Source organism: Fundulus heteroclitus, chromosome 16 (assembly GCF_011125445.2).
Source record: "Fundulus heteroclitus isolate FHET01 chromosome 16, MU-UCD_Fhet_4.1, whole genome shotgun sequence".
NCBI lineage: Eukaryota > Metazoa > Chordata > Actinopteri > Cyprinodontiformes > Fundulidae > Fundulus > Fundulus heteroclitus.
In genome coordinates, this window is record NC_046376.1 from 37,746,508 (window position 1) to 37,770,103 (window position 23,596).

A 23,596-nucleotide genomic window follows, 5' to 3' on the forward strand; every position below is an offset into this window, starting at 1 on the left:
CTCCACTACGTCACATCCATGAAACACCCGCCCTGCGTCCTGATTGGCCAGACCAAAAATTTGTTTGGGGAAATCACTTTTAATCAGCCGTGTCCCAGATGTATGTGAGTGAAGCTAGGCGGAGCGATACATGCATCTGGCTGTTGTCAGGTTAATATTTGTTAGCCTCTTAAACAAAGATAGACATGGTATTAGGCATATACATATAAATTAATAAAAAATTTGCATTTCAATAAAGTCATAAGTTTTATTGTTCATTTTTTCACTCTCTCTGAGCTTTCACACCAACAACAATATTTTTGCTTGCTGTTTATATCCATACTCGTAGAGTTTAAGCCTGGAAAAAGGTTTTAAATTTCCAGGTCATTCCAGTCTTACACTTTGCTTGCAACTGCAGGAGCTTAATACCCTTGAAAGAGACTGTTTAGCAACTGTTTAGTAACTCCAGGTCCTTCGTTTGGCAACGTAATTCAGCCTTAGTTTGTCAAATACAGAGAAAACAAATTATTAAGCATTAAAGTACAGTTTATGGGTTGGGTTTCTGCAATGTTATCAGCATGTTAAAAACTCATCTTCAGAACCAATGTCTGCTCAATGATGATCTGCACCAAGTAATCTACTTTCAGCAGTTATCACCGGTTATCGCACCGTAAACTGCTGAAAATACGTGCAGAGTTGCTCTCTCCGCCTTTCCTACCGTCGGCTCCTATGGCGGAGGGATATTTCAGCTGGATACACTCAGTGTCTAGTGAAGGCAGGTCTCTTAATAACCGCTGTTTCATCACTTATTTTAGAGCCCAAATATGCAATTTCATTTCCAGAAACGTGCCCAAAATAACCGCAACCCGTGACTCATGAAATTTACAAGCGCCTTTAGAATAAAACAAGTCCAAAGTCGCATGAAATAAACTGTCTGTGCAACGGTGAGCGCAGGTCTGTTTTTCTACAGTCTCTAGCGCTCTTGAAACTACGGAAAGCGCCGAGGATAAAAGAAACACAGTCCGAAGAGCACGGTGGGGGGAAACCTTAGGGAACAGTGTGTGTGTGTTTTGACGCGTGATTAAAGGCTAACAAAGTCTAACAAAGTTAACGCGTTAACGCGTTAAAACTGACAGCCCTAATTTATATACATTTTTAAAAATCCATAATATTACTTATTCAGACCAGAGGGAGGGGGGGGAATGTATCCCCCCCCCCCCCCAGGGATAAAACATGAATGACCAGAGGGGGGACGTCACAAACAGAGGGGGGGGGGGTAAATCTCCCCCAGCAAATCGCACCCAGTTCATATCCATTCCTAAAAGGTTGGAAATGAGGCGGAGTTGACTGGATTCATTGTTCCAGCTGAATGCGCTCCCGACGCAGGGGATACAAATTCTTGTGAGGATGTCATTTGGCACGACACCTGTGCAGCAGTAAATAAGTATACTTAAGGAAGGGCTTCTTGAGTTACTGAACATTTCTCAGGGCAGAGGTTTATATTGGGGTGTCTAACACGAGGGGTCAGCATATGTTTTTCCAGATGGTGTACAAGTGAAGGGATAGAAGAAAAAGCCACTTAGAATGAACTATTTTGTAGCATTTTGAAAATACAAAAATACAGTATTTTATTTTTGATAAATTTTTTGGCTGCTGTATTTTGTAGTTTTATTTTGATACATTTTTAAGGTTGAATACTTATGATTAAATGTCGAGTAGGCAATTTTTCCAGAAATGTAAGTAAAAAACGCCCAAGCCCTTTTTGAATAACTGCATTTGCACATGGCAATCTTATCTTAAAGCCCTTAATAATCAAACTCCATCATATATCAGAGATCATATGTTCCTAACAGCACTTCTCTCTGACTTTAGGTCTACTGGTAGAATGGGAGGCAGATCTTTTAGTTATCAGGTTCCTCTCCTGTGGAACCAACTCCCAGTTATGCTCCATGAGGCAGACACCCTGTCTACCTTTAAGACTAGGCTTAAAACCTTCCTTTTTGACAAATTGTATACAGTTAGAGTGGCTTAGGTTACCCTGAGCTATCTCTGTATTGGCTTACGCAGCTGGAGGACATCAGGGCTTATCTTTCTCACTCTGCTGAGATCTCCTACTGTTCTCCAATTTGCATTGTTTGTTGATATTTGAACTTTTAACTTTTTGTTCTGTCATTAATTTCTTTATAATAGGTACACCTGGTCTGGCATTCCGTTAGCTGTGACATCATCCAGGGGAGGTGGATTATCCGCTATTACCATATAAAATAGGATTCCTGGATTATTGTGTGCTTCTGTGCTTTTGTGTCTCCGCTCTGTTTTCTCTAACCCCCAGTCTGTCGAAGCAAATGACCGTTCACAGTGAGCCTGGTTCTGCTGGAGGTTTTCCTCCCTGTTAGAGGGGTTATCTTCTCCGCTGTTGCTTCATGCATGCTCAGTATGAGGGATTGCTGCAAAGCCATAGACAATACAGACAACTGTCCCTGTGGCTCTACGCTCTTTCATGAGGAGTGAATGCTGCTCGTCAAGACTTGATGCAATCTACTGGGTTTCCTTAGATGGGAAACTTTTTGAAAAATCTGTATGATTTGATTGAATTTGACTTTGCAAAGTGCCTTGAGATGACATTTATCATGAATTGGCACTATATAAACAAAATTTAAGTGAATCAGTATGCATATAATTCAGGGGGACAGGTTCATCTGGTTTTGTTATTATTGGCTAAAGTGATATCTCTCGGAAATTAGCTATCCCCTGAGCCTATTTGTCCTGGTTTTGTGTGACATGTAACATCGGCCTGATAATAACAGGTCATACAGGTGATTACTGGAGTCCTTGATGATATTTCCAGCTCTGCTGAGAGTTGGCAATGTCCTCCAGGCTCGGCAGAGATCAGCCCTTCTCCACCCTGGTGAAGGGGATCACCTTCAGGATCTGGTCGCCCCTCTGGTCCGGCTCTCTGCCGGTGGCTGGCGCCTTGACTCTCTGATGGGTTGGTGGTTCTGTGTGTCTTGGGCTGGATGCCATGGTGTGTGCATGGAAACCCTGGATCTGTGGGGGTTCTGTTGAGAGGAGTTGTGCCCTTGGGTGTCGGGTCTGTTGGCCCATGGCTGAATCTGCTCTGGTGTAGCTGGCTCCTGGTGGGGCCTACAGGCTTGTTGCTGTAGCCCCCAGGTGCTTCAATACTGTGGCTGCTGGGGAGTTTCCTGGGCCTATTAGAGTCAGTGCTCTAGGACTCTGATCTCCGCAGTGTCTACCTCAGCACCCTGAGAGTGGGTCTTTTGCTCCTTGCAACAACTATTGAGCATTTATCATAATATCATAATGAACAAGCTTGCAATTTACAAATAAACTTAGTTTAAACTATAATTATTTGCACCCTCATCAAAATCCTGATGAGAACCTCAGTGTGATAGAACACGTCCTGCACTTTCAACTGAGTCTCTCTGCTGCCTTCACACTGCTGATTATTAATTAGGCGCCTGCCTTGCATGTGCAATGAGGAGGCAGTGCTGTGCTTCGCACAGCACCCCCACAACATAAGTATCAAAACGTGCGGCTCGGTCGGGATTTCGAGTTACCATGGCAACAAAATTAGCGAAAAACCAACCCCCAAAAAACCCATAATAATCAATGGAGTCGGGTAGAAAGAAAGCCTCAAAAAAGCCTCCAAATGACCATTATCAACGCTGTACTGTGTCGTCATGCTTTCACCTATGAACACCGTTTAACTTCCAGTTTGTAGATATATCTGTGAACTACTGAGAAGTGAAAACGGGATGTGTATATCTGTTATCGTCTCCTCACTAGTACTTCTCAAATCTCATATCCAAAAATCAGATAAATCATCGTTTACAATGAAAGTCAATGACGGAATTCTCCAACCGCTAGAGTGGCCCACTCTAGCTTTTTAAAGATTTCAAAACTCCGAACAACTTGAGCCTACTCGCTCAATTTTCACTCTACGTAGACAAATTATACATCAAAACGTAGGTATATTTGTCAGGATTCGGGAAATGTAACCCTCATTGGTGTGGCATTTTTAGATTTTTTGCAAATCACCTCAGACCGACACAAACCCGAAACCTCCCCCATTCATTTCCTATGGAGCGGTTTTGAAAAATGACGTCTAAAAATCCAAAACATCACATGTTTTCGCATCGTCGCTACTCCTAAACCGTTTTATGTACAGACATGAGACTTTCACACATGAATGTCCCGACCCTTCTGGCACTCACAAAAAAGGAATTTTGTGGATAACTGTTACGGTTTTTCCGCAGGAACAATTTGTTCGGGAGTAGCGAATGTGCAAAATCCTAAAAACGCTTTGGAGCTGCATTTTCCCACATCATCCACTTTTTTATATCGTCGCTGTGCCTACACCGATTCTTGTACAAACAGAAAAATGAGCTTCATGGTCCTCAAAGGCCTGCTGATACTCATGGTGAAAGAATTATTTTGATATCTCTTAATCTTTTTGAGCTACAGCGATTTGTTCGGGACCCTTTTTAGAGGATTTCTGAAATTCCATAAAAATCCCCTTTAGATCATAATTTTTTACGCCTTTTTTAAACTTTTTCCAGCAAAAAACGATAGCTTTTCTTCTTCCCCTATCCGTTACGAACTAAACACAGAAAAAATTACGTCTCTACCATTTATGGATCAGGAGATATGGAGCGTTGTTCGGGGCAAAATTCTCCATTATAATCCAATAGCAGCCTCTGACACAAAGTGTCTGCACTTCAGTAGACTGGCCAGGTGTGTCAGTGAGTTTCCATGACGACGGAACTCTGGGAGCCAGAGGGAGAAGCTCCATTGGGAAACAATGGCAACTTTCAACGCCCGCTGCAGCGGCTGTGATTAATGTAGGAATCTGAAATTTGCACAGTCACTTCCTCTTGACATTTTAAAATTTTCATGTGACTTTCAGCCATGTGTCAATTTTCTGTCCCATTTTAGATTTCACATGCTTTCCTATTGGGCCTTTGCTTCCAACAGGACCTGGCATGATGCCCAGACACGACCCAATTGGCCAATACAGCACCACCCAGCTGTGGGAAATGGCACTACACACCATTTTGGTCAAATGTTGAGATGTGGTGAGGCTGAGTTGCTAAAGGAGGCCAATCTGACCCATGAACTTTTTTCCATATTTTCCCTCCTTGCTCTCCACTGTCCTCATCATCTGTCCTGTCACTGCCGCTGCTACTGTATACTACTTGTTTGAACTTGTTAACCATCACAAGCTAGGTTATTTGCTTACCCGACAAACTGATAAAGTGGGAGAAATGTCACTTTTTCATGTTAAAACGTTTTGCTTATTGAACAAGTGGTGTGATAAATGACTTACTGACTCTTACACTCTCCTCATCGGATGAATCTGTTGCTCACTGTCTGAAACACAGAGCTGCAGAGAGAGCAACTGCCAGTAGCCCCACTTCTTGGAAACGACATGCAGACCAAACCACTTTGTGGGATAAGGGTGTCCTAATCTTTTAATAATTAGGAAACTCATTTTTCGTTTAGAATTTGGATCCTTTGAGTTAATGACACGTAGTACTTAAAATCGAAACAACACATACTCAATGCCTTTCACAGAGACGGTCTGTTGTTGCTTCTAAACATCACTGAATTTTTACTTACATGGGATAGGTATATATTGTATTCTGTTCTGTTTCTGGTCCACTTCTCTTCTTGGCTTCCATGTTAGCAGACTGCTGTTCTTTTACCAAAATAAAACACCAAATGCTGCGCTCTGTCGAGAATCTAAGTTAACATTCATATGATTTGCTCAGGAACCAGGAAGTAAACGCAGGTTACACACTGAACCAAAGTCGTTCCAGAATGTACCTCTAGGTTTGAAAGAAGAACTTGACAAAGACATTATTGATGGAGAGGACCGTTTGTTTATAGGCAATGTTACTTCCATACCAGGAGACAAATGAGAATGATATAGATTAATTTTACAGTAAATATCTTACTTATCGATCCTTTAACATTATTATAGTAGTATTTTAAAAGCAATTGTTTCCCAAAGGGGAGGCATCCCCTGTCCCCCCGCGGGATTTACGCCTATGCATTCTGATGTCAAGTTTTTTCTTTTTCGATCACTTCCTTTGCATGGAAAGTGACGAGGACTCAGGGGCACCAAGTCCTCCTAAAGTTTGCATTTCATTTACAAATCAAAAACCCAGGAGAGCACAAAATCTGTTGTTTGAAGTCCAGTGTATGTAGAGTTTCCACAGTCTGATGCCATATCATCTGCTGGTGTCGGTCCATTTTTATCTGGAAATTATTTTGCACTTCATACTTGTTTCTTCCTAAAAGCTTAATGAAAGATGCTGATTTTGTTTTGCAGTAGTACTTCCCACCTGCTCACACTGCCACATGTACCTATAGCTGGTTCAATGACCATAGTGTTACTTTTCTATATTGCCCAGAAAACTGTCCTGACCTGAACCCCATAGAGAATTTATGGGGTATTGCCAGAAGGATGATGAGAAACCACACTCAATGATGACGAGAAGGGTGCTGTCAAAGCAACCTTGCTTTCTATTACGCCTCAGTAGTGCTGCGGGCTGTTTGCCTCCATGTCACGCCACATTGATGCTGTAATTCCTGCAAAATGAGGCCCAACAAAGTATTGAGTGCATACATATGATAAAGCTTTTCAGAAACTGGATATTTCTATTAAAAAATCCTTTTACTACTGATAGAGAATTTTGGATTTTCATCATCTGTTAGCCATAATCATCAAAATTACATGAAATGAAAGCTTGAAATATTTAATTTCATCTGTATAGAATGTTTATAATGAATATGTAGGAAAAAACATCACTGTTGGACAGTGTCTCCCACCCCTTGCATTGGAGGTGTTGCAGAGCTGGAGAATTCTTTCAAGGTAAGGCGAGTTTATTTGTATAGCACTGTGAAGGTTTTACATAGACCAGCTAAAGAGATGTTGATGAAATTTCAAAAATATATTCTTAATTTATTACAAAAATCCAAAAATTATTCAAAAAATGATAAATTGGGGCCCAAAAACTGAGGTCAACATAACAAACTACAACTCAGGTAGTAACACAAAGAACTCAAGCACAAAACTGACCTAACAAACGAGACATGAGGGGGAACTTAAATAGTGGCTGATCAGACCACTGCTAATTCACACACAGGGGGTAGTTAAACACACAACAACTTAAACAAATACTGGTCAGCACATAACTAAATCTTTAAATTGGATAAATATTACTATTGAACTAAGTTACAAAAAGAAGATACATTAAAGAAATGGTAAAATTAAATAAACTAAAGGCAAGATTTCCCCTTCCCCTTGCAAACAAATGGAACGACCTGCTGATGAAGTTTGACAGCCATCAGCTGGAGCTCATCTGTATGATTTCAGCTACAGGTCCAGAGGAAACTGGTAACTCAAAAGAAGAAAATTAATTTGTTGCATTTAACAAAATACAAGAGAACTGACAAACAAAGTTAACTAAATGTGTGCACTGCAAATAGTTGACTAAAGTGTCAGACTAATGAAAACTATTTTAAACATATGAACCTAAACTATTCACTAATCAATATGTAAAGTAATATTAAAAGGAATAACAAAAACCCTTTACCATTCCTGTCTCTGTGTGACAGCTGGAACAGCTGTCACAAGCACATTTTAGTAAAAATACAATTCAAAGTGCTGTACATGAACAGAACACAAGAAAACATACAGAGGAAAGCACATTAAAGTGGAACAGCAGCAGCAGGTCAAGATAAGTTGCACTACAAACCAAATCTAATGATTTTTCAGTTAACATTCAAAAGCAACTCTAAACAAATAGATTTTTAACCTTGATTTAATGAAACTTATTTCAGCATTTTTAAATTAAATTCAATTTTATTTATATAGCGCCAAATCATGAAACATGTCATCTCAAGGCACTTTACAAAATCAAGTTCAATCATATTATACAGATTGGGTCAGATTATACAGATTGGTCAAAAATGTCCTATATAAGGAAACCAGTTGATTGCATCAAAGTCCCGACAAGCAGCATTCACTCCTGGGGAACCGTAGAGCCACAGGGAGAGTCGTCTGCATTGTACATGGCTTTGCTGCAATCCCTCATACTGAGCAAGCATGAAGCGACAGTGGGAAGAAAAACTCCCCATTAACGGGAAGGAAAACCTCCGGCAGAACCGGGCTCAGTATGAACGGTCATCCGCCTCGACCGACTGGGGTTACGGAAGACAGAGCAGAGACACAACAAGAGAGACAAAAAAGCACAGAAGCACACATTGATCTAGTAATCTGTTCTACATTAGATGGTAGTAGCGGGTGAGCCGTCTTCTCTGGATGATGTCACAGTTAACAGAACGCCAGACCAGGTGCACCTACTATGAAGAAAAAGAGAGAGAGGAAAAAGTTAAAAGCTGAAATGACAACAGTCATTTCAATGTAATACAATGCAAAACTGGAGAACAGTAGACTGAAGAACAGTAGAAATCAGTAGAGTGAGAAAATTAGACCCTGATGTCCTCCAGCAGCCTAGACCTATCACAGCACAACTATAGAGATAGCTCAGGGTATGAGCCACTCTAACTATAAGCTTAAAGTGTTCTGGAAGTTTGTTCCAGATAAGTGGAGCATATGAACTGAATGCTGCTTCTGGTTCTGGGGATGCAGAGTAGACTTGAACCAGAATACTTGGGTAGTCTGGGAGGTCAAAACACTAAGTCAATAATGTATTTTGGTGCTTAGCCAATCAATGATTTACAGACTAACACATATTTAAAAGTTTATTCTCTGAGATACAGGGAGCCAGTGTAATAACTTTAGAACTGGGGTGATGTGGTCTACTTTTCTTAGTCATGATGAGGACGTGGGCATTAGCATTCTGGATCAACTGCAGCTGTTATCAACATTTTAGAGAGACAGTTCTGCCTAAGAAGATACCGTTACAGTAAATAATTTGACTAAATCAACTAAAGATGAATGCGTGCATTTGTTTATTTTTTAATCCTGCTGAGTGTCCTTATAAATGTTCTTCAGATGATAGAAAGTCGTCTGATTGCCTTTAGATGCTTTTAAACGTTTAGGTTTGAGTCCGTTACTACACCCAGATTTCGGGGCTGATCAGTATTTACCGGCTGAAGCAACTGAAGCTGTGTGTTAACAGTTTATCACTCTTCCATTGGTGCAAAAATTGTTCCATCAGTTTTGTTTTATTCAGCTAAAGGACAATTAGGGAAATCCACACATTTCTTAAAAGCATTTACTCAGCACTTGAATGGGTTCATAGTCATCTGGTGACATTTTGATGTAAAGCTTTGTGTCATCTGCACCCTGTAACTTAAGTTATTTCTTATGATCTAAAGGAGCATGTAGATATAGAATAAGAGTGGACCCAAGATTGACCCTTGGGGTCAATTGACTCTTGGTACATGTCATTTTTGTTGTATGGAAAAAATCAAAGCGGCTGGTCATTGTTGAGAAGGTATTTAACTTTTGAAATGCAGCTTTTTCAATAATCTTACTGATAAAGGGGAAATTTGAGATTGGCCTGTAGTTCTGCACTTGTCCAAATTGTTGTTTTTTTTCTCCAACAGCGGTTTGATAAGTGTTGTTTTGAGCGTGTGGAGGAATATATCTGACAAAAGGAAAGTGTTTATTTTCTGAGTCAAATCAGATGTTATGAAAGGCAGAATTTTCTTAAACAAAGCTGTGAGTAGAAAGTTTAGACAGGAGGAAGAATTTAGTTGGTGTACAATTTCTTCTAAGCTTTTGTAGCTTTAAGTGTCAGGCTGCTGCATCCTAGATGCTTAAAGTAGCACTTTGGCAGATTATTTCTCCCAACTGCTGTCTGCAACTTTGCCTCCTGCTCCCTAAACACTAATTGTTTACAAACTTGAGCATTGCATTGTTACTTTAACAGGCTGTATTATCTATTATTTGTCCATAAATTGTTACCCTCTCTGATTACTCTTTGCTTTAACTATAAATTGGCAATAACATGGTGGTGCGCACGGTGCAGCGGCCCTTAGCTCTCCAGTTTGGTGCTTGTTTTTGACACTTTTTTTTATTTTTGTAACACAGCCGTCAAATACAGAACCTAGTGGACATGGGCTTCAGGTTAATATGTCTGTTACGGACGACTGCCAGCGAACACACAACATCCCGGAGGACATACCGAGATTGGCGGGGTCTCCATGGATGGTCAGCCTGCCCAGCAAGCGTAGGGAGAGGAAGCGGGGATTTCGGTTGGGCTCAGATGCTAGGCTATGTAAACAGACAAGCCAGCATTACAGAGCCTTTTTCTCTCGAATCCCAGATCCATTAACCAAAAAATGGCCACAGATGGCCACAAGGAGCTTTGTGCGGAACTGTAGCATTATTCTTATCATGCTACCCGCGGATTCTTAATGCTGCAGTAAAACTAGCAGGCCGCGCTCCACCGGCACGACCGGAACAGAGACTCGGGTAAGAGCAGAGGAGAGGGTCTCTGCCTTTACATGTATGAGTGGTGTTGTCACAACAGTATCATTGACACACACTGTTCTCTGGATTCAGAGGAGGTTCTGGCAGTCTTGTGCAGACCTTTTCATCTCATCTCCAGAGGGAGTGTACAGTACTTATTGTGGTGGTTGTCTGCATCCCACCGGATGCTAACATCAGCTCTGCTCTCCGCCTCCTGTTTAATACTATAAACAGCAGCTGGCCCATCCCAAGTCGCGGGTGACTTTAACCAAGCGTGCCTAAAGACTGTGCTTCCCAAATTTGTCCAGTTTGTGGATTATGCTACCAGAAGGGATAATACTTTGGACCATGTTTATTCAAACCTCAGGCATGCAATTTGACCACCTGTGCATGTCCCTCACCCCATCTAAACCCCCCTGCCGAGGAAAGCAAAGCCTCAGTCAAAGACAACAAAAACTTGGCCTGAAGGAGCCCTCTCTCACCAGCAGGGCTGTTTTTCAACATGCCTGACCAGAGTATCTGGCAAGATACTTTTACCCCGTTTACATTACCCCTTTTTAACCGTGCCGAGACCAGTCCGAGCTCTGTAACCGAGATAACTATCGAGTGTAAATGGAACGCAAACTAAACTGAACCAAAGTAGACACAACCGGACCGCGTTAAATGCAGCCCAGTTCCATGTGTGAGCTCGGCTCGGTTTTTCCCTAGCGCGGTTCTCGGATAACAAAGAGCGCATGAGCAGATCGCATCATCTCCTTGCAGCCAGCTGACATTTCAGACATTCATAAAAATACTTGCTTCCCTATCGCCCATACCTCAGCATCTGTCGTTGTTTCCTGCGTCTGTCAATCCGTATTAGACGTTCGTTTGTCTTATCTACTTCCCAAAAGCCGACTCTGTCAAGTAAATTCAACAAAAGTTGCCGTCTTCGCCTATCTCTCCGCAAACGACGTAGCACCAAGCTTAACTGCCTGAATGTTACGGGTGCCGGCATCTTAATTTGCTTGGTGATGCCTTCAATCCCAGAGAGCAGTAGTACCGCAGATCGTCACTAGGAGGCGAGGAAACCAAGGAACCGAGATAGCGTGGTGTGTAAATGGTCGTCAGAACCAAGCTTGGCTTGGTTAACTGATCCAAGCTCGGAATGGATCAGTTTAACAAGGGTAGTGTAAATGGGGCTATAGACCGTGTGCTGACCAAATAACTGCAGTTTTAACTTCAACCTGTTCCTGTCACTAGCTACCATCCCACCCTGCCTCAAAACCTCCACCATCATCCCCATCCCAAAGAAGAAAGCAGTGGACAAACCCAACGACTACAGGCCTGTTGCACTTACACCTGTCGTCATGAAGTGCTTTGAGAGACTGGTCTCAGGACATGCCTGCCTCCCACTCTGGACCCTCATCAGTTTGCCTCACCACGCTGTAAATCGGTTTGCCTCACCACGCTAAGTCATCTGGAGCACTTTGGGAGCTATGTGAGAATGCTCTTCCTGGATTTCAGCTCAGAATTTAATCACATAGTGGCAGAGATCCTGCTCCAGAAACTCTCACCTTGGTCTCTCCACCCTCATCTGCCTCTGGATCAAAGGTTTACTGACAAATTGGCCACACTCTGTCAGACTCAGCCCCCACCTGTCCAACACCATCACACTGAGTACAGGCTCCCCAAAAGTTCTGAGTCCCCTCCTATTAACACTCTAAAACATCTGATGTTCTCCAACCCATCTCTCAAACACCATCATAAAGTTTGCAGATGACACAGCTGTGGTCACTGTACATCCATGGGGACTGTGTGGAATGGGTCCACTTCCTGAGATTCCTGGGCGTGCAGATATTTTACCTCTCCTGGACTGCAAATGCCACAGCAGTGGTGAGGAAGGCTCAGCAGCATCTCCACATCCTGAGAGTGCTCAAGAGGAACAACCTGGAGGGGAGGCTGCTGGCTCCTGGCGTACTACATCACAGTATGCTACACGGGGTGCTCAGCAGCAAACAGGAGAGTGCAGCAAAGGGTTATCAACACAGCCCAGACAATCACTGCCTGCTCTCTGCCGAGCCTGGAGGACATTGCCAACTCTCAGCTGAGCTGGAAATATCATCAAGGACTCCAGTAATCACCTGTATGACCTGCTATCGTCAGGCCGATGTTACATGTCACACAAAACCAGGACAAATGGGCTCAGAGGATAGATAATTTCCGAGAGATATCACTTTAGCCATTAATCACAAAACCAGATTAACCTGTTCCCCAGAATCATACATATACTGATTCAATTAAATGTTGTTTATGTAGTGCCAATTCATGATGCATGTCATCTCAAGGCACTCATAAAAATACTTGCTTCCCTATCGCCAATCAAATTCAATCAAATCATACAGATTGGTAAAAACGTTTCCTATCTAAGGAAACCCATTAGATTGCATCAAGTCGTGACGAGCAGCATTCACTCCTCATGAAAGAGCATAGAGCCACAGGAAACTGTCATCTGCATTGTTGATGGCTTTGCAGCAATCCCTCATACTGAGCATGCATGAAGTGACAATGGAGAACAGGGAGGAATACCTGCAGCAGAACCAGCTTCAGTATGAACTTACTTTAGCATCGACTGACTGGGGATTAGAGAAGACAGCAGAGACACAAAAGCACAGAAGCATACATTGATCCAGGAATCCCTCTGGTACATGGTGATAGCAGATGATCTGTCTCCTCTGGATGTCGCAGCTAACAATCATACCACAGCTAGCTGATCATATTGACCATGTGCAATGAAGCAATTTCTGTTTTTTATATATATATATATATATATATAATATAAAAATAAATTTATTTGAACAGAAATTGCTTCAATGCATCAAGACAAAAGAACACGAGAAATACCAAGGGCTCAGGAAAGAACCTGGATTACCTGATGACCATGGGCACCACTGTTGTGCCCGTGGTCATCAGAGCAGTAATCCCCACTCTGGAGAAGTGGCTCCAACAGATACCTGGAGAAACATCAGACATCTCAGTTGTTCCCAAGATTGCACTCTTCTGGACTGAGATCCTAAGAAGGACCCTCAAGCTACCAGGCCTCTGGTAGAGGACCCGAACTTGGGAAATGGAGAACCATCCACCTGCTCAGGAGTATGAGGGGTGGGTGACAGTAACATGCATTTGTTCTCTGAGTGTGTGTACTTGGGAACATACTTATGTTATTCTATGTATACACTAACCTGGAAAGCCAAATTGATGATGTCTAGCACTCTTCATTCTGCACATTATCAATCTGGATCCATTCCAGGAAAGGAGACATTCAGCAGAATTTTCTGAGCTGATTGGGCGAAGCGACACCTAGTGCCCGCCTACCAAAGGCTAGCTATAACCAATCATCATATCAAATGAAAATAAAAGCAGCAAGCGCGATGAGAAACCATAAGCTAAACAAGATGTGCTTATCATCTTATAATGACACTTGTGACAATCATGGATTCTGAAAAAACAGATGGCAGCAGCTACAAATGTGTTCTGCATTGCCACGTTTATTTTTGGTCCGGCTGTGGGCTTGGGACCTCTTGCTTTCGTCACACCTGTATGTGACCTGACAAGTTTTGGTTCGGTCACGAACAGTTGAGGATGGAGAGGGACAAAATGGATTCTTGTATTTGTGAACGCACAAATGCCGTGAGAATTTAGCTTGCAGGCAAGGTTAACAATCAGCGTTTGTGAAATATAAGTTGTTAAAAAAATCAAAATGATAGTTTGCATATAAAATTTCTGTCCTTTTTTGAAAAAAAATTTTTTTTTTATTTTTTTTTACAGCGGACATCTCTGAATCGTCACAGTCATCGTGCTCCCTCAGTGGCAGACTCTATTGCAGAATATTTTGATGCCCATGAAGTCATTGTTTGTGAGACCTCATCAGATGCAGAGGCATCAGATGAGTCAGGCTTGAGTGACATCACTACCACCAGCAACTCTGAGCCTGAAGAAGGTCACTGTAAGTTTTTGGCTATTTTCTTCCCAGAACAAATACTACTGTTACCACCATTAGCAGGCAAAAAATAATAGAAGCACAACATATCTTTTTTTTGTTTTTCTTCTCCTTAGCCACTGCCACACTGAACTACCGAGAAAGTCTGAACAGCGCAACTGACAAACCCAATCTGGTGCCCTCTGATACAGGTTAACAAGACCACTTCTGCTGCTTATTGATTATGTTGAACACTACAGCACAGCAAACTTAATACAGCTGGTTCATATGTAGATCCATAAAATATGAAACCGAAAGCAGAATGTCTCAACATAACTGTCAAATTGGTTGTAAATGAAGCTCATTAGCACACAGATATGTCAAAATGTTTCCCATCTAAGGAAACCCAGCAGATTGCATTGAGTCTTCAGGTTTGTCTTTAAAGGAGATGGTACAAGTTTAACTCCTCCTGGCCTGTAGGTGACACACTTGTGCTCGCCCACTCATATTCCATACCTTCAGATGTACTGTTTTCCAGCCAGTTGCCACATTCTATGGTTAGCATTAGCAAACACTTAACTGTCCAGAAGCAAAGAGGCAACCTCCGTATCACATTGCGTGATAGTTTTTTGTTTTTTTAAAGGAGGTGGTGTGGTGGCCTAGTGGTTGGAAGAAAAGAGTGGTTGTGTCCTGGAAGGCTGCAAAATTCTGGGTTCATGTACCACCGACTGCCACTTTGGGTTCTTGAGCAAGACCCTTGGCCCATAATGCTCCTTGGGCGCCTTGCAGTTGTAGCCCACAGCTCCAGGAATGGGTTAAATAAAGAGGCCACATTTAATTGAAACTGGAATGTATACAGAAATACAGATAATCATTATTAAAGTTTTCATCCAAATAGTGATGGTTTTGAACATGGGTATTTGTGAAGTACATAAACTTTGAACAATTAAGGCTACAGTTACTGCAAGGTCTGTGGGAAGCTAACTGAGCCGCAGGCTAACTCTCTACTGACAAAGACCTTTGTCAGTTTAAAATGACTGCTGATATTTTAGTGTATTATTGTTAGGTTTGGACTATTATCCTTTGGAGGATTATTTCCTTGTGAGGTAGATTGCAATCTTTGTGCTGAATTGAGATGCAGTTTCATCTTTTAAGGTAAGGCAAGTTTATTTATATAGCACTTTTTAGTAACAAGACGATTCAATGTGCTGTACTTTAACAGAAAAAAACATTTAAGCACTATGTATAATGGCAGCATAATTTAGATGCTAGAGCTATCTGGCTTACTGGAACGTTAACTAAAATGTATCCATCCATCCATTTTCTAACTTGGAAACGGGGTTTATTGTTAGGTTTGGACTATTATCCAATAGTCCAAACCTATTATATAGCTTTGACTATTATATAGCTTTGACTATTATAGCACCCCTCGCGACCCCGTGAGGGGTCGCGAGGGGTGCTGGTGCCTATCTCCAGTGTTCAATGGGCCAAAGGCGGGGTAAACCCTGGACAGGTCGGCAGTCTGTCGCAGGGTAACTAAAATGTAATCGGGATGAATTTTTGCATTACTGATTTGATTTCCAATGCAGTTTTTAACTGAACACCAGCATTAAAAAAGATAATCTGGAAGACTATGCTTATTTCAGTAAAACTAAATGAAGGATATTGTATAGATTAACAAAAGCTAGTCTTTTTAAGCCATTATTTTTAATCATCATGATGTTCTGCTTACAGTTAATGAAAACATGACATTTAAGATGAGACCAATAAAATAAACAATTGTAATACAGATTGTGAGCTTAATGAAATGTCTGGAAATTAAAAAAAGAATCCAGGCATGAAAAGGGAATAGTAATGCTTGGGTTTTTTCCATCACTTTTTCCCTTTTGTGAAATACTTTACTATAAATGACTACCTGCCATTCTTGTGTTTCAACATTCCAGGGCGTCGCACCACACTCCCTTCCCCAGGAGCAGAGAACAGTCACATTGGAATTATGACCATCCTTTACAATAACATTGGCAAGGACCTGTCCAGAGTCTCAATGCCAGTGGCTCTTAATGAACCACTGTCCTTGCTTCAAAGACTTAGTGAAGAGCTAGAGTATTCTGACCTGTTGGACATTGCCAATAATACTGATGACCCATATCAAAGAATGGTGAGTATGGTTTTCTTTGATTCATAAACTGCTGGAGCAATAATTACGCTGGATAGTACACAAAGGGTTAACTGATGGATGTTCCTAGGTGTATGTGGCAGCATTCTCCATTTCTGGTTATGCTTGGGCATCATGGAGAAATCGCTACAAACCATTCAACCCAGTTCTTGGAGAAACTTACGAGAATCACAGAGAAGACAGGGGATTCTATTACATCAGTGAGCAGGTAATAATCAGTGAAGTCATCACTTACTATCACGTTAAGAAAAAATTTAAATGCTGTTTTTATATGTTGTCAGGTTAGCCATCATCCACCCATCTCAGCCTGTCATGCAGAGTCAGAAAATTTCACTTTCTGGCAAGGTATGAGCTAGTGTATTTATTGTGCAGTGACTATACCTGGTATATTTAGTCACCACAACCTTTTTATGTCTGTTCATAGATCAGAGATGGAAATACAAGTTTTGGGGGAAGTCAGTGGAGATAATCTCCTCTGGACTGGTCAACGTATCCCTTCCAAAGTGAGTCCCAGCCATTCAGAAATTAAATGAACAAATGTAGTGGGTTTCATGCACAAAATTCCATGATCGGATTAAGATGTATTTGGATTAAATAATTGGATTGTACTGTTTATATGGGCACACAATTAATCCGGTCATAATGTGAGTGTACATGCACCTGGCTTTATTTAGAATAGAACCAGTCTCACATGCATAGTTATCAAATTCATCTAAAAAAACAAAACACAGAAGTACTTCTTTGCTAAACAACAAAAATTTGCAAACAAAGAAGTATTATAGAAGTTCGTTTGTCTTCCGAGTGCCCAGACTGGACTTGCATGATGTTCTAATTACAGTTGAAACATTACTGATTAAGCAACAACTTTGAGCTCTTTTATTTTTTTCAAACAGAAAGGTTATACCAAGAGCCCTGACAGTTTTGCTTCCCAATGTAATTCTGCCACTCACCAACGCGGAAATGTGTCACGTTTACGTCAGGCACACATGCGTACTTGGGTCAGTTTGCCACATTCAGAATAAATTAGGCCAGACAAGTGTTTATATGCACGTTGATTGGATTATCAATTGGCATAAACAACCCCTCTCATTCGGAATACAATTTCATGTCGATTGAGCATAATCCCATCACAATATGGTTTGTTTACATGATGCTTTTTTATTCTGATCGGCCCTTTATTCTGATAACCTTTTTCCATGTAAACATAGCTACTGTGACCTCTATTTTATGCAGGTGCTTTTGCTTACAACTGACAATGGTTTGAAGCAAAAGCACACTTCTGTTTTTGCCTCTATTCATCACCAGTCCTAACCATTTAGATTACTAGCAAAATGTTTGACAAAACTGCATGTCACATGTTTAGATGTTGTTTTTTTATACATACTGAAGATGGTAGTGAAAGCTTATGCTGGTCTAGCAGTTGTTGTAGTTTTTTTTATTAAATTGAGTCCACTTGAAGAGAAAGCACTGCTTAACCTTTTTTCAGATTTGACTGAACATTTGTATCATTGGGCCCACAGCTGAAGGTGGTTGTAGAGAATAATGACCTCACACGTGTAGCGCCAAAGCTGGTTATAAATGCAATGGCCCCTTTAAAATGAAAATTTTGATGAGAAACTCTTCACTTAAATATTAACTCATATAAAGAAAATATGTTATGGCCTGTAAGGACAAGAAATGTTTTCTCAGAAGTAGTAGTGTGGAGACCTACCAGATTGGGACCCTCCTAGGGATTCAAAAGTGCTTTCTGGCTGTTTAAAGCTGCCTTTTATTAGGCACAGTAGACCTAATGAACATTACAGTGTATAGGCTCCCACATACTTGAGCATATTGTGTGCATACTGTGAGCCACAGTCCATGGACATTTTGGCCTTCATAGTCGAGCATACCAATTACCTATATTTCCTGTGATAAATTTCTACATTCTCACAATTTTTGACAGTGAGCGAAAGCAAGGTAACATATATTAGCAAGTTTCATGTGCTAGTGGAGCACCGAGAACAGTTTTTGTCCAGCAGACACCCAGCACATGCCTGTCAGTGCAGCACACAGAGGGGCAATAATGCCGCTCATCCTTGCGACCGCCTGCTTGGTGTATCAGCTCGCTGTCACATATGAAACTGTTCGATATGAAGACTTCCTCCACAGAGCAGCTTATAGCGTGACACCGTGTACGCGGTCATGAAAGTTGTGCTGATGATTATCCTGCATGTACATGTTTTCAGTTATGTTTTGTGTGAAAAATATAATATTTTTAATATTCTCTTTTGATCTAACATTATGTTCACATTTTAATTGAAAAGATGATCAAATCATAAATATTTGAGAGAAATGTCAATAACTATCAAATATAATGCATGGATGTAGGTATGGGGATCACTACCAATGGAATAAGGCAGTGACGTGCATCCACAATGTGCTAAGCCAACAACGCTGGTTGGAGCATTATGGCGAAGTGGTCATAAGAAATACAAAGAGTGATGTCTGTACCTGCAAGATGACCTTTGTTAAGGCAAGATATCATCATGCATGCACATTTCTTAATTTATCCATTTCCTGTAATTGACTCTAGCTGCGATGCATAAGATTTTTGTCTGTTTTATTTTTACTTATAGTCTCGGTATTGGAGCTCAGAGAGCAGTAAAAACGAGATACAAGGTGTTGTTTTGGACCAAGCTGGAGAGGTGGTTCATCGCTTTGGAGGCTTCTGGCATGAAGGTGTCTTCTGTGACACGTTAGCCACACCAACTTGCATCTGGAAGCCCAGTAAGCACAAACATTTTGCATTAAGTTAAAGTCCTGAAGATTCGGTGCAAGTACTGTACTGTTTTTAGACAACATTAATCTTCTCATACAACCTCCCTGATTAACTTTTACCACTAATGTTTAACTTTAGGTTATTTTAGCATCAGAAAAATTCAGCTTCAGAAATGTCAGGTTTTTTCAAAATTACTTAATTTCCTTGGCCTGAAATTTGGTGTTATTTTTGTCCAGATGTACAGCCTGATGACCACTTCCAGTTCTATGGCTTTTCACATTATGCCAGAGAGCTAAATGAATTAAGTGCAGACTTGAAAGCTGTCCTCCCCCCTACAGACACACGCTTCAGGCCAGACCAAAGGTAACAACTGGGTTTTGTATTTAATTTTAAAATATTTATTGCTGTAGTTGTTTTCTAAAGATCCCGGAAACCCCCATTCCACCCACTGTCATTCAGGCTCCTGGAGGAGGGGAAAGTGGCAGAGGCAGACAAAAAGAAGGATGAGGTGGAGGAAAAGCAAAGGGAGAGGAGAAAGGAAATGGACAAAAGAGGAGAGGAACATGTCCCTAGGTTCTTCAGGTGAAAAAAACTGCAATTAATAATCTTTTAAGTGTAGTTTATTTATTAATGATGAATGGTATGCTCGCAAGAGGATTAAATTGAGAAAAATAAATAAATGAATATGGACCTAAGCTGTGCATTGAAGACCGTTCAAAATTTTAAAACTGGGGAGTTGTATTCTAACTTAAACCTTGGACGTTTGGTCACATCATGGCTGCATGTCTTGAGCACCACTACCAATTGCTATAATTTATTATCAAATGTTTTCAATATTTGTGCTTGAATCCAAAAACAGACCAAAAACCGTTTCATCATGGTAAAATAAGGTTATATACACCAAGTGTACAGTCATAGTGTTTTGATGCTCCTTTTTGAGGCTAAATAAAACCCAGTATTGGGTGCGATGAGCAGATATAAACAGACGTGGCACCATCTGCTGGCAGTATCGCAGAACTATCAGAGGGCCAGGTGGCTTAATAAATCAGTTGTAAATACACCAATCTACAGGAACTTTAGGAGCCTCATGTCAAAATATATACACATGTCAATCAACCCTGCAGTCACATCTGAGCGATGGGCAGCTTTAGATTAAACTTAAGTGCTGGGAATTCATACTGTATTCCCAGCACTGTTGCATTCCTTTCCCTCTTGAAATCATATTTTTTATGTTTTTTCCAGTGGATCCTTATTGTTTTGCTGGGAGATGCTAAGAGCTGTTAGTCAATTTCTTTTTCTTTTTTTATTTTGTGGTGCACATGCACAGTGTCGTTCTTCCATTATTATAAATAAACACTAAGGACTTTATTACTAACAATCTGAGCAAAATCAAAGCATAAAACACCAAAATAACAACTGATACATCAGCAGGGTGTAATAATATTTCATAAAAACGTTGTATGCTACTGAAATGTAAATGAAAAAAGTCAAATAACGTGGCTATGCACCTTTTAAAAGACAGCATCACACCCAGCCATGGGGTCAACCCTGTCTCCTCAGATTGAATATGACTTTGTAAATTACCTTGAGATGACATGTGTTCTCAATTGGCACTATATAAATTTAATTAAATTTAATTGAATAAAAATAATCCAACAAATAACATAACATATGGATCATAGATCAGGCTGAACTGCAAATGGACAATTTCTCTCTGGGGCAAGGAATGAAGCAGCTTCAGAGAGAGAATCATTTTCACATGGACAAGCCCCCATGCTGCTAGTTCCTTGGCTTCGCCCCATGCATGAAAAAGCTGATTCTCGAGGACTGGATTTGAAGAATTTTGGTCTAAACTATCGACAAACGGTAGTCACAACCACCAACAGCTCACCAGTTGCTTCTGCTCACTAGCCTTGCAATAAGGACAACACAGATAAAGAAGTGGCACTGAAATATTCAGCTTTAAAACTGGAATGTCCTGTAAATAGGTGTATACTGTACACTCAAGCAGCTACAACTGATCATTACTTGGCAGAATAGTTGGACGAGCTCTAAGCTGAACCAGCGGAGGTGTCAATCTTGTGACCAACCTCTGTGTGAACCTTGTCCTGTTGAGCATCATCCAATAGGCTAGAGCATCAGTCACTGTTTTGGTCCCCATATCCAGACTGTATCTTCAATTTTAAACAGGATTACCCCAACAAGTGTATATTATGCAATGCCAGCCTAGCCTGGACTGACCTACATGGGCTGCAAGTTAGTCTTGTAAGGCTCCATACTCTCAAACCTAAAACAGACTGGACTAATCACAGTGTGGGAGGCAGTACTTTACAATGTGTCCCTCTCAGCCACAGAATTACCCATAATGCTGCAGCGTTTTTCTGTAACCATAACAGTCAAGATACATAAGGAGATTTTTTTTTTATGCTTGCTGCCTTGGAAAATTAAAGTACACCATGTATCCTTAATTTTTTTTAGACAAAAGCAGCAAAAATCATTAACTGGAGAGGTTACTCGCTGGCATGACATGTTTCACGGACTACAAATTACAAAACCAGAGCGAGTCGCTCGGAGTTTATTTTGCGTCACATTCTGATTGGTTCTAACTTGTTGACGTTGACCCTGTTAATCGCGCCTTTGAAATCGGGCTCTACCAGCCCGTTTCCAGACTGATATGATGATGATGAACTTTATTGTCCCAAAGGAAATTTGTTCTGGGCACACATTCTGGCTGCTGCATAGACCAAACCATGGCGGTCACAGTACATTCACCTATAAAAACATCACTATAAAAATTCCATTCTAAGAAAAATAAATGCATAAAAGAAGCATGTCACATTACATTCACACAAAAAACATTTTTTATAAAGACCCTTCTATAAAGAATCCATTATAAGAAAAAATGATAAATAAAAGAAGCATGTCAGTTTAGTTTAAAATTTTGGATACCGTTGCCTATTTCCACAATTTACTGTTTGATAAGGTTTATTGCTTTAATGAAAAACAGAACAAATGAGTTCTTATAGCGGTTCAGACTACAAGCAGGGACTCTAAAACTTTACCCTGAAGGAAGAGACTAATGCTCTAAATAAAGAATGAGTGGGGTCTGAGATGATTTTCTGAGCCTGTCTGGTTATTGTTTCATTGAAGATGGCCTGAAGTGAGGGGCGCTGCTTGACTCCAGTCAACTTCATAGCCCTTTGAGTAAGACAAATAAGTTTGGCCTTCATTTGGACAGACAGGTACCTAATGATGCTCTCTATTACAGCATGGTAAAAGAGCAGCATGTCTTTCTGACTGACACCAAAGGCCAACAACCTGCGCAGAAAATGTAGTCGATGCTGGACCCTGTTGCAGACAGTCAACCTGAGCAATCCACGATAATTTATTGTCAATTTGTAATCCAAGATATTTGTAGGAATCTACCCGGGCAATTAATTGATTATGGATAACCACTGGAGAGTGGTCTCCAACTGCCTCCAGGTCAAAAAATCAGTTCTTGTGGGGTTTTTTGGACATTGAGAGTCAGGAGATATAAACGTTTGATCAGTGGTACGAGGAACAGTTTCTGTCTGTAACTACTTAAGTCTGATATGCCTGAAATGAGGCAGAGAATAGCTGTGTCATCCTCAAATTTGAACATATAGTTGTTTGGTGTATTACAACTGCAGTGATTGGTATATAAGTTGAACAGAACAGGTGAACTGACACACCCCTGGGGAGCGCCAGTACTGATGTTAAGAAGATCAGATGAGGTCCTGTTCACCCGGCAGTGTATACATCATTAGTCAGTCTAGCTGGTCGGTTTTCTGGTCATTGATCCTAAATGACTGCAGAGCCTTCATCCATCTGCTGGTGAATTGAAGATGAGCTCTCAGAGTTCCAATTTCTGAGCTGCTTCTATAGTTGAGCTTTCAGTCCACAAACAAGATAACCCGAAACATTGGAAAATATTACCTGTTGTAGTTCCTTTAGGTCCACTCACAAAGCTCACATAGATCAAGGAAATTAACTAACTTTATTTTCTTAAAGTAGTGCTGCTTCACCTCCTTGTTTCACTTTTTGCTGTATGAGTCCAGTGTTATCTGACAGTTGCTCATACAGTCCATCGTTGTTTTGGGAAGTGGGCCCACATTGCTGCCACTACCCAGCATTGACTGCGCCTTGACCGAGCTGAGCAGTAATTGAATTTAGCATGATGGCTAATTGTTTGGCTATTAAGCAAAAGCAAATGATGAGCTGTTGGTGCTTGTGACA

General features: G+C 40.9%; 1 protein-coding gene across 4 annotated transcripts in view; it reads left to right on the forward strand.

Moving 5' to 3' along the window:
* The window catches only part of LOC105922321 (oxysterol-binding protein-related protein 6), a 53,197-nt gene that overhangs the window by 24,900 nt on the left and 4,701 nt on the right, over positions 1-23,596 (forward strand). For all 4 annotated transcript variants that reach the window (XM_036148637.1, XM_036148640.1, XM_036148639.1 and 1 more), the window contains 10 exons: positions 14,255-14,432; positions 14,543-14,617; positions 16,349-16,563; positions 16,652-16,789; positions 16,863-16,926; positions 17,006-17,084; positions 18,949-19,093; positions 19,197-19,347; positions 19,576-19,702; positions 19,799-19,921. In XM_036148637.1, coding sequence (XP_036004530.1) covers positions 14,255-14,432; positions 14,543-14,617; positions 16,349-16,563; positions 16,652-16,789; positions 16,863-16,926; positions 17,006-17,084; positions 18,949-19,093; positions 19,197-19,347; positions 19,576-19,702; positions 19,799-19,921 — 1,295 coding nt within the window. The remainder of the gene's footprint in view (positions 1-14,254; positions 14,433-14,542; positions 14,618-16,348; positions 16,564-16,651; positions 16,790-16,862; positions 16,927-17,005; positions 17,085-18,948; positions 19,094-19,196; positions 19,348-19,575; positions 19,703-19,798; positions 19,922-23,596) is intronic.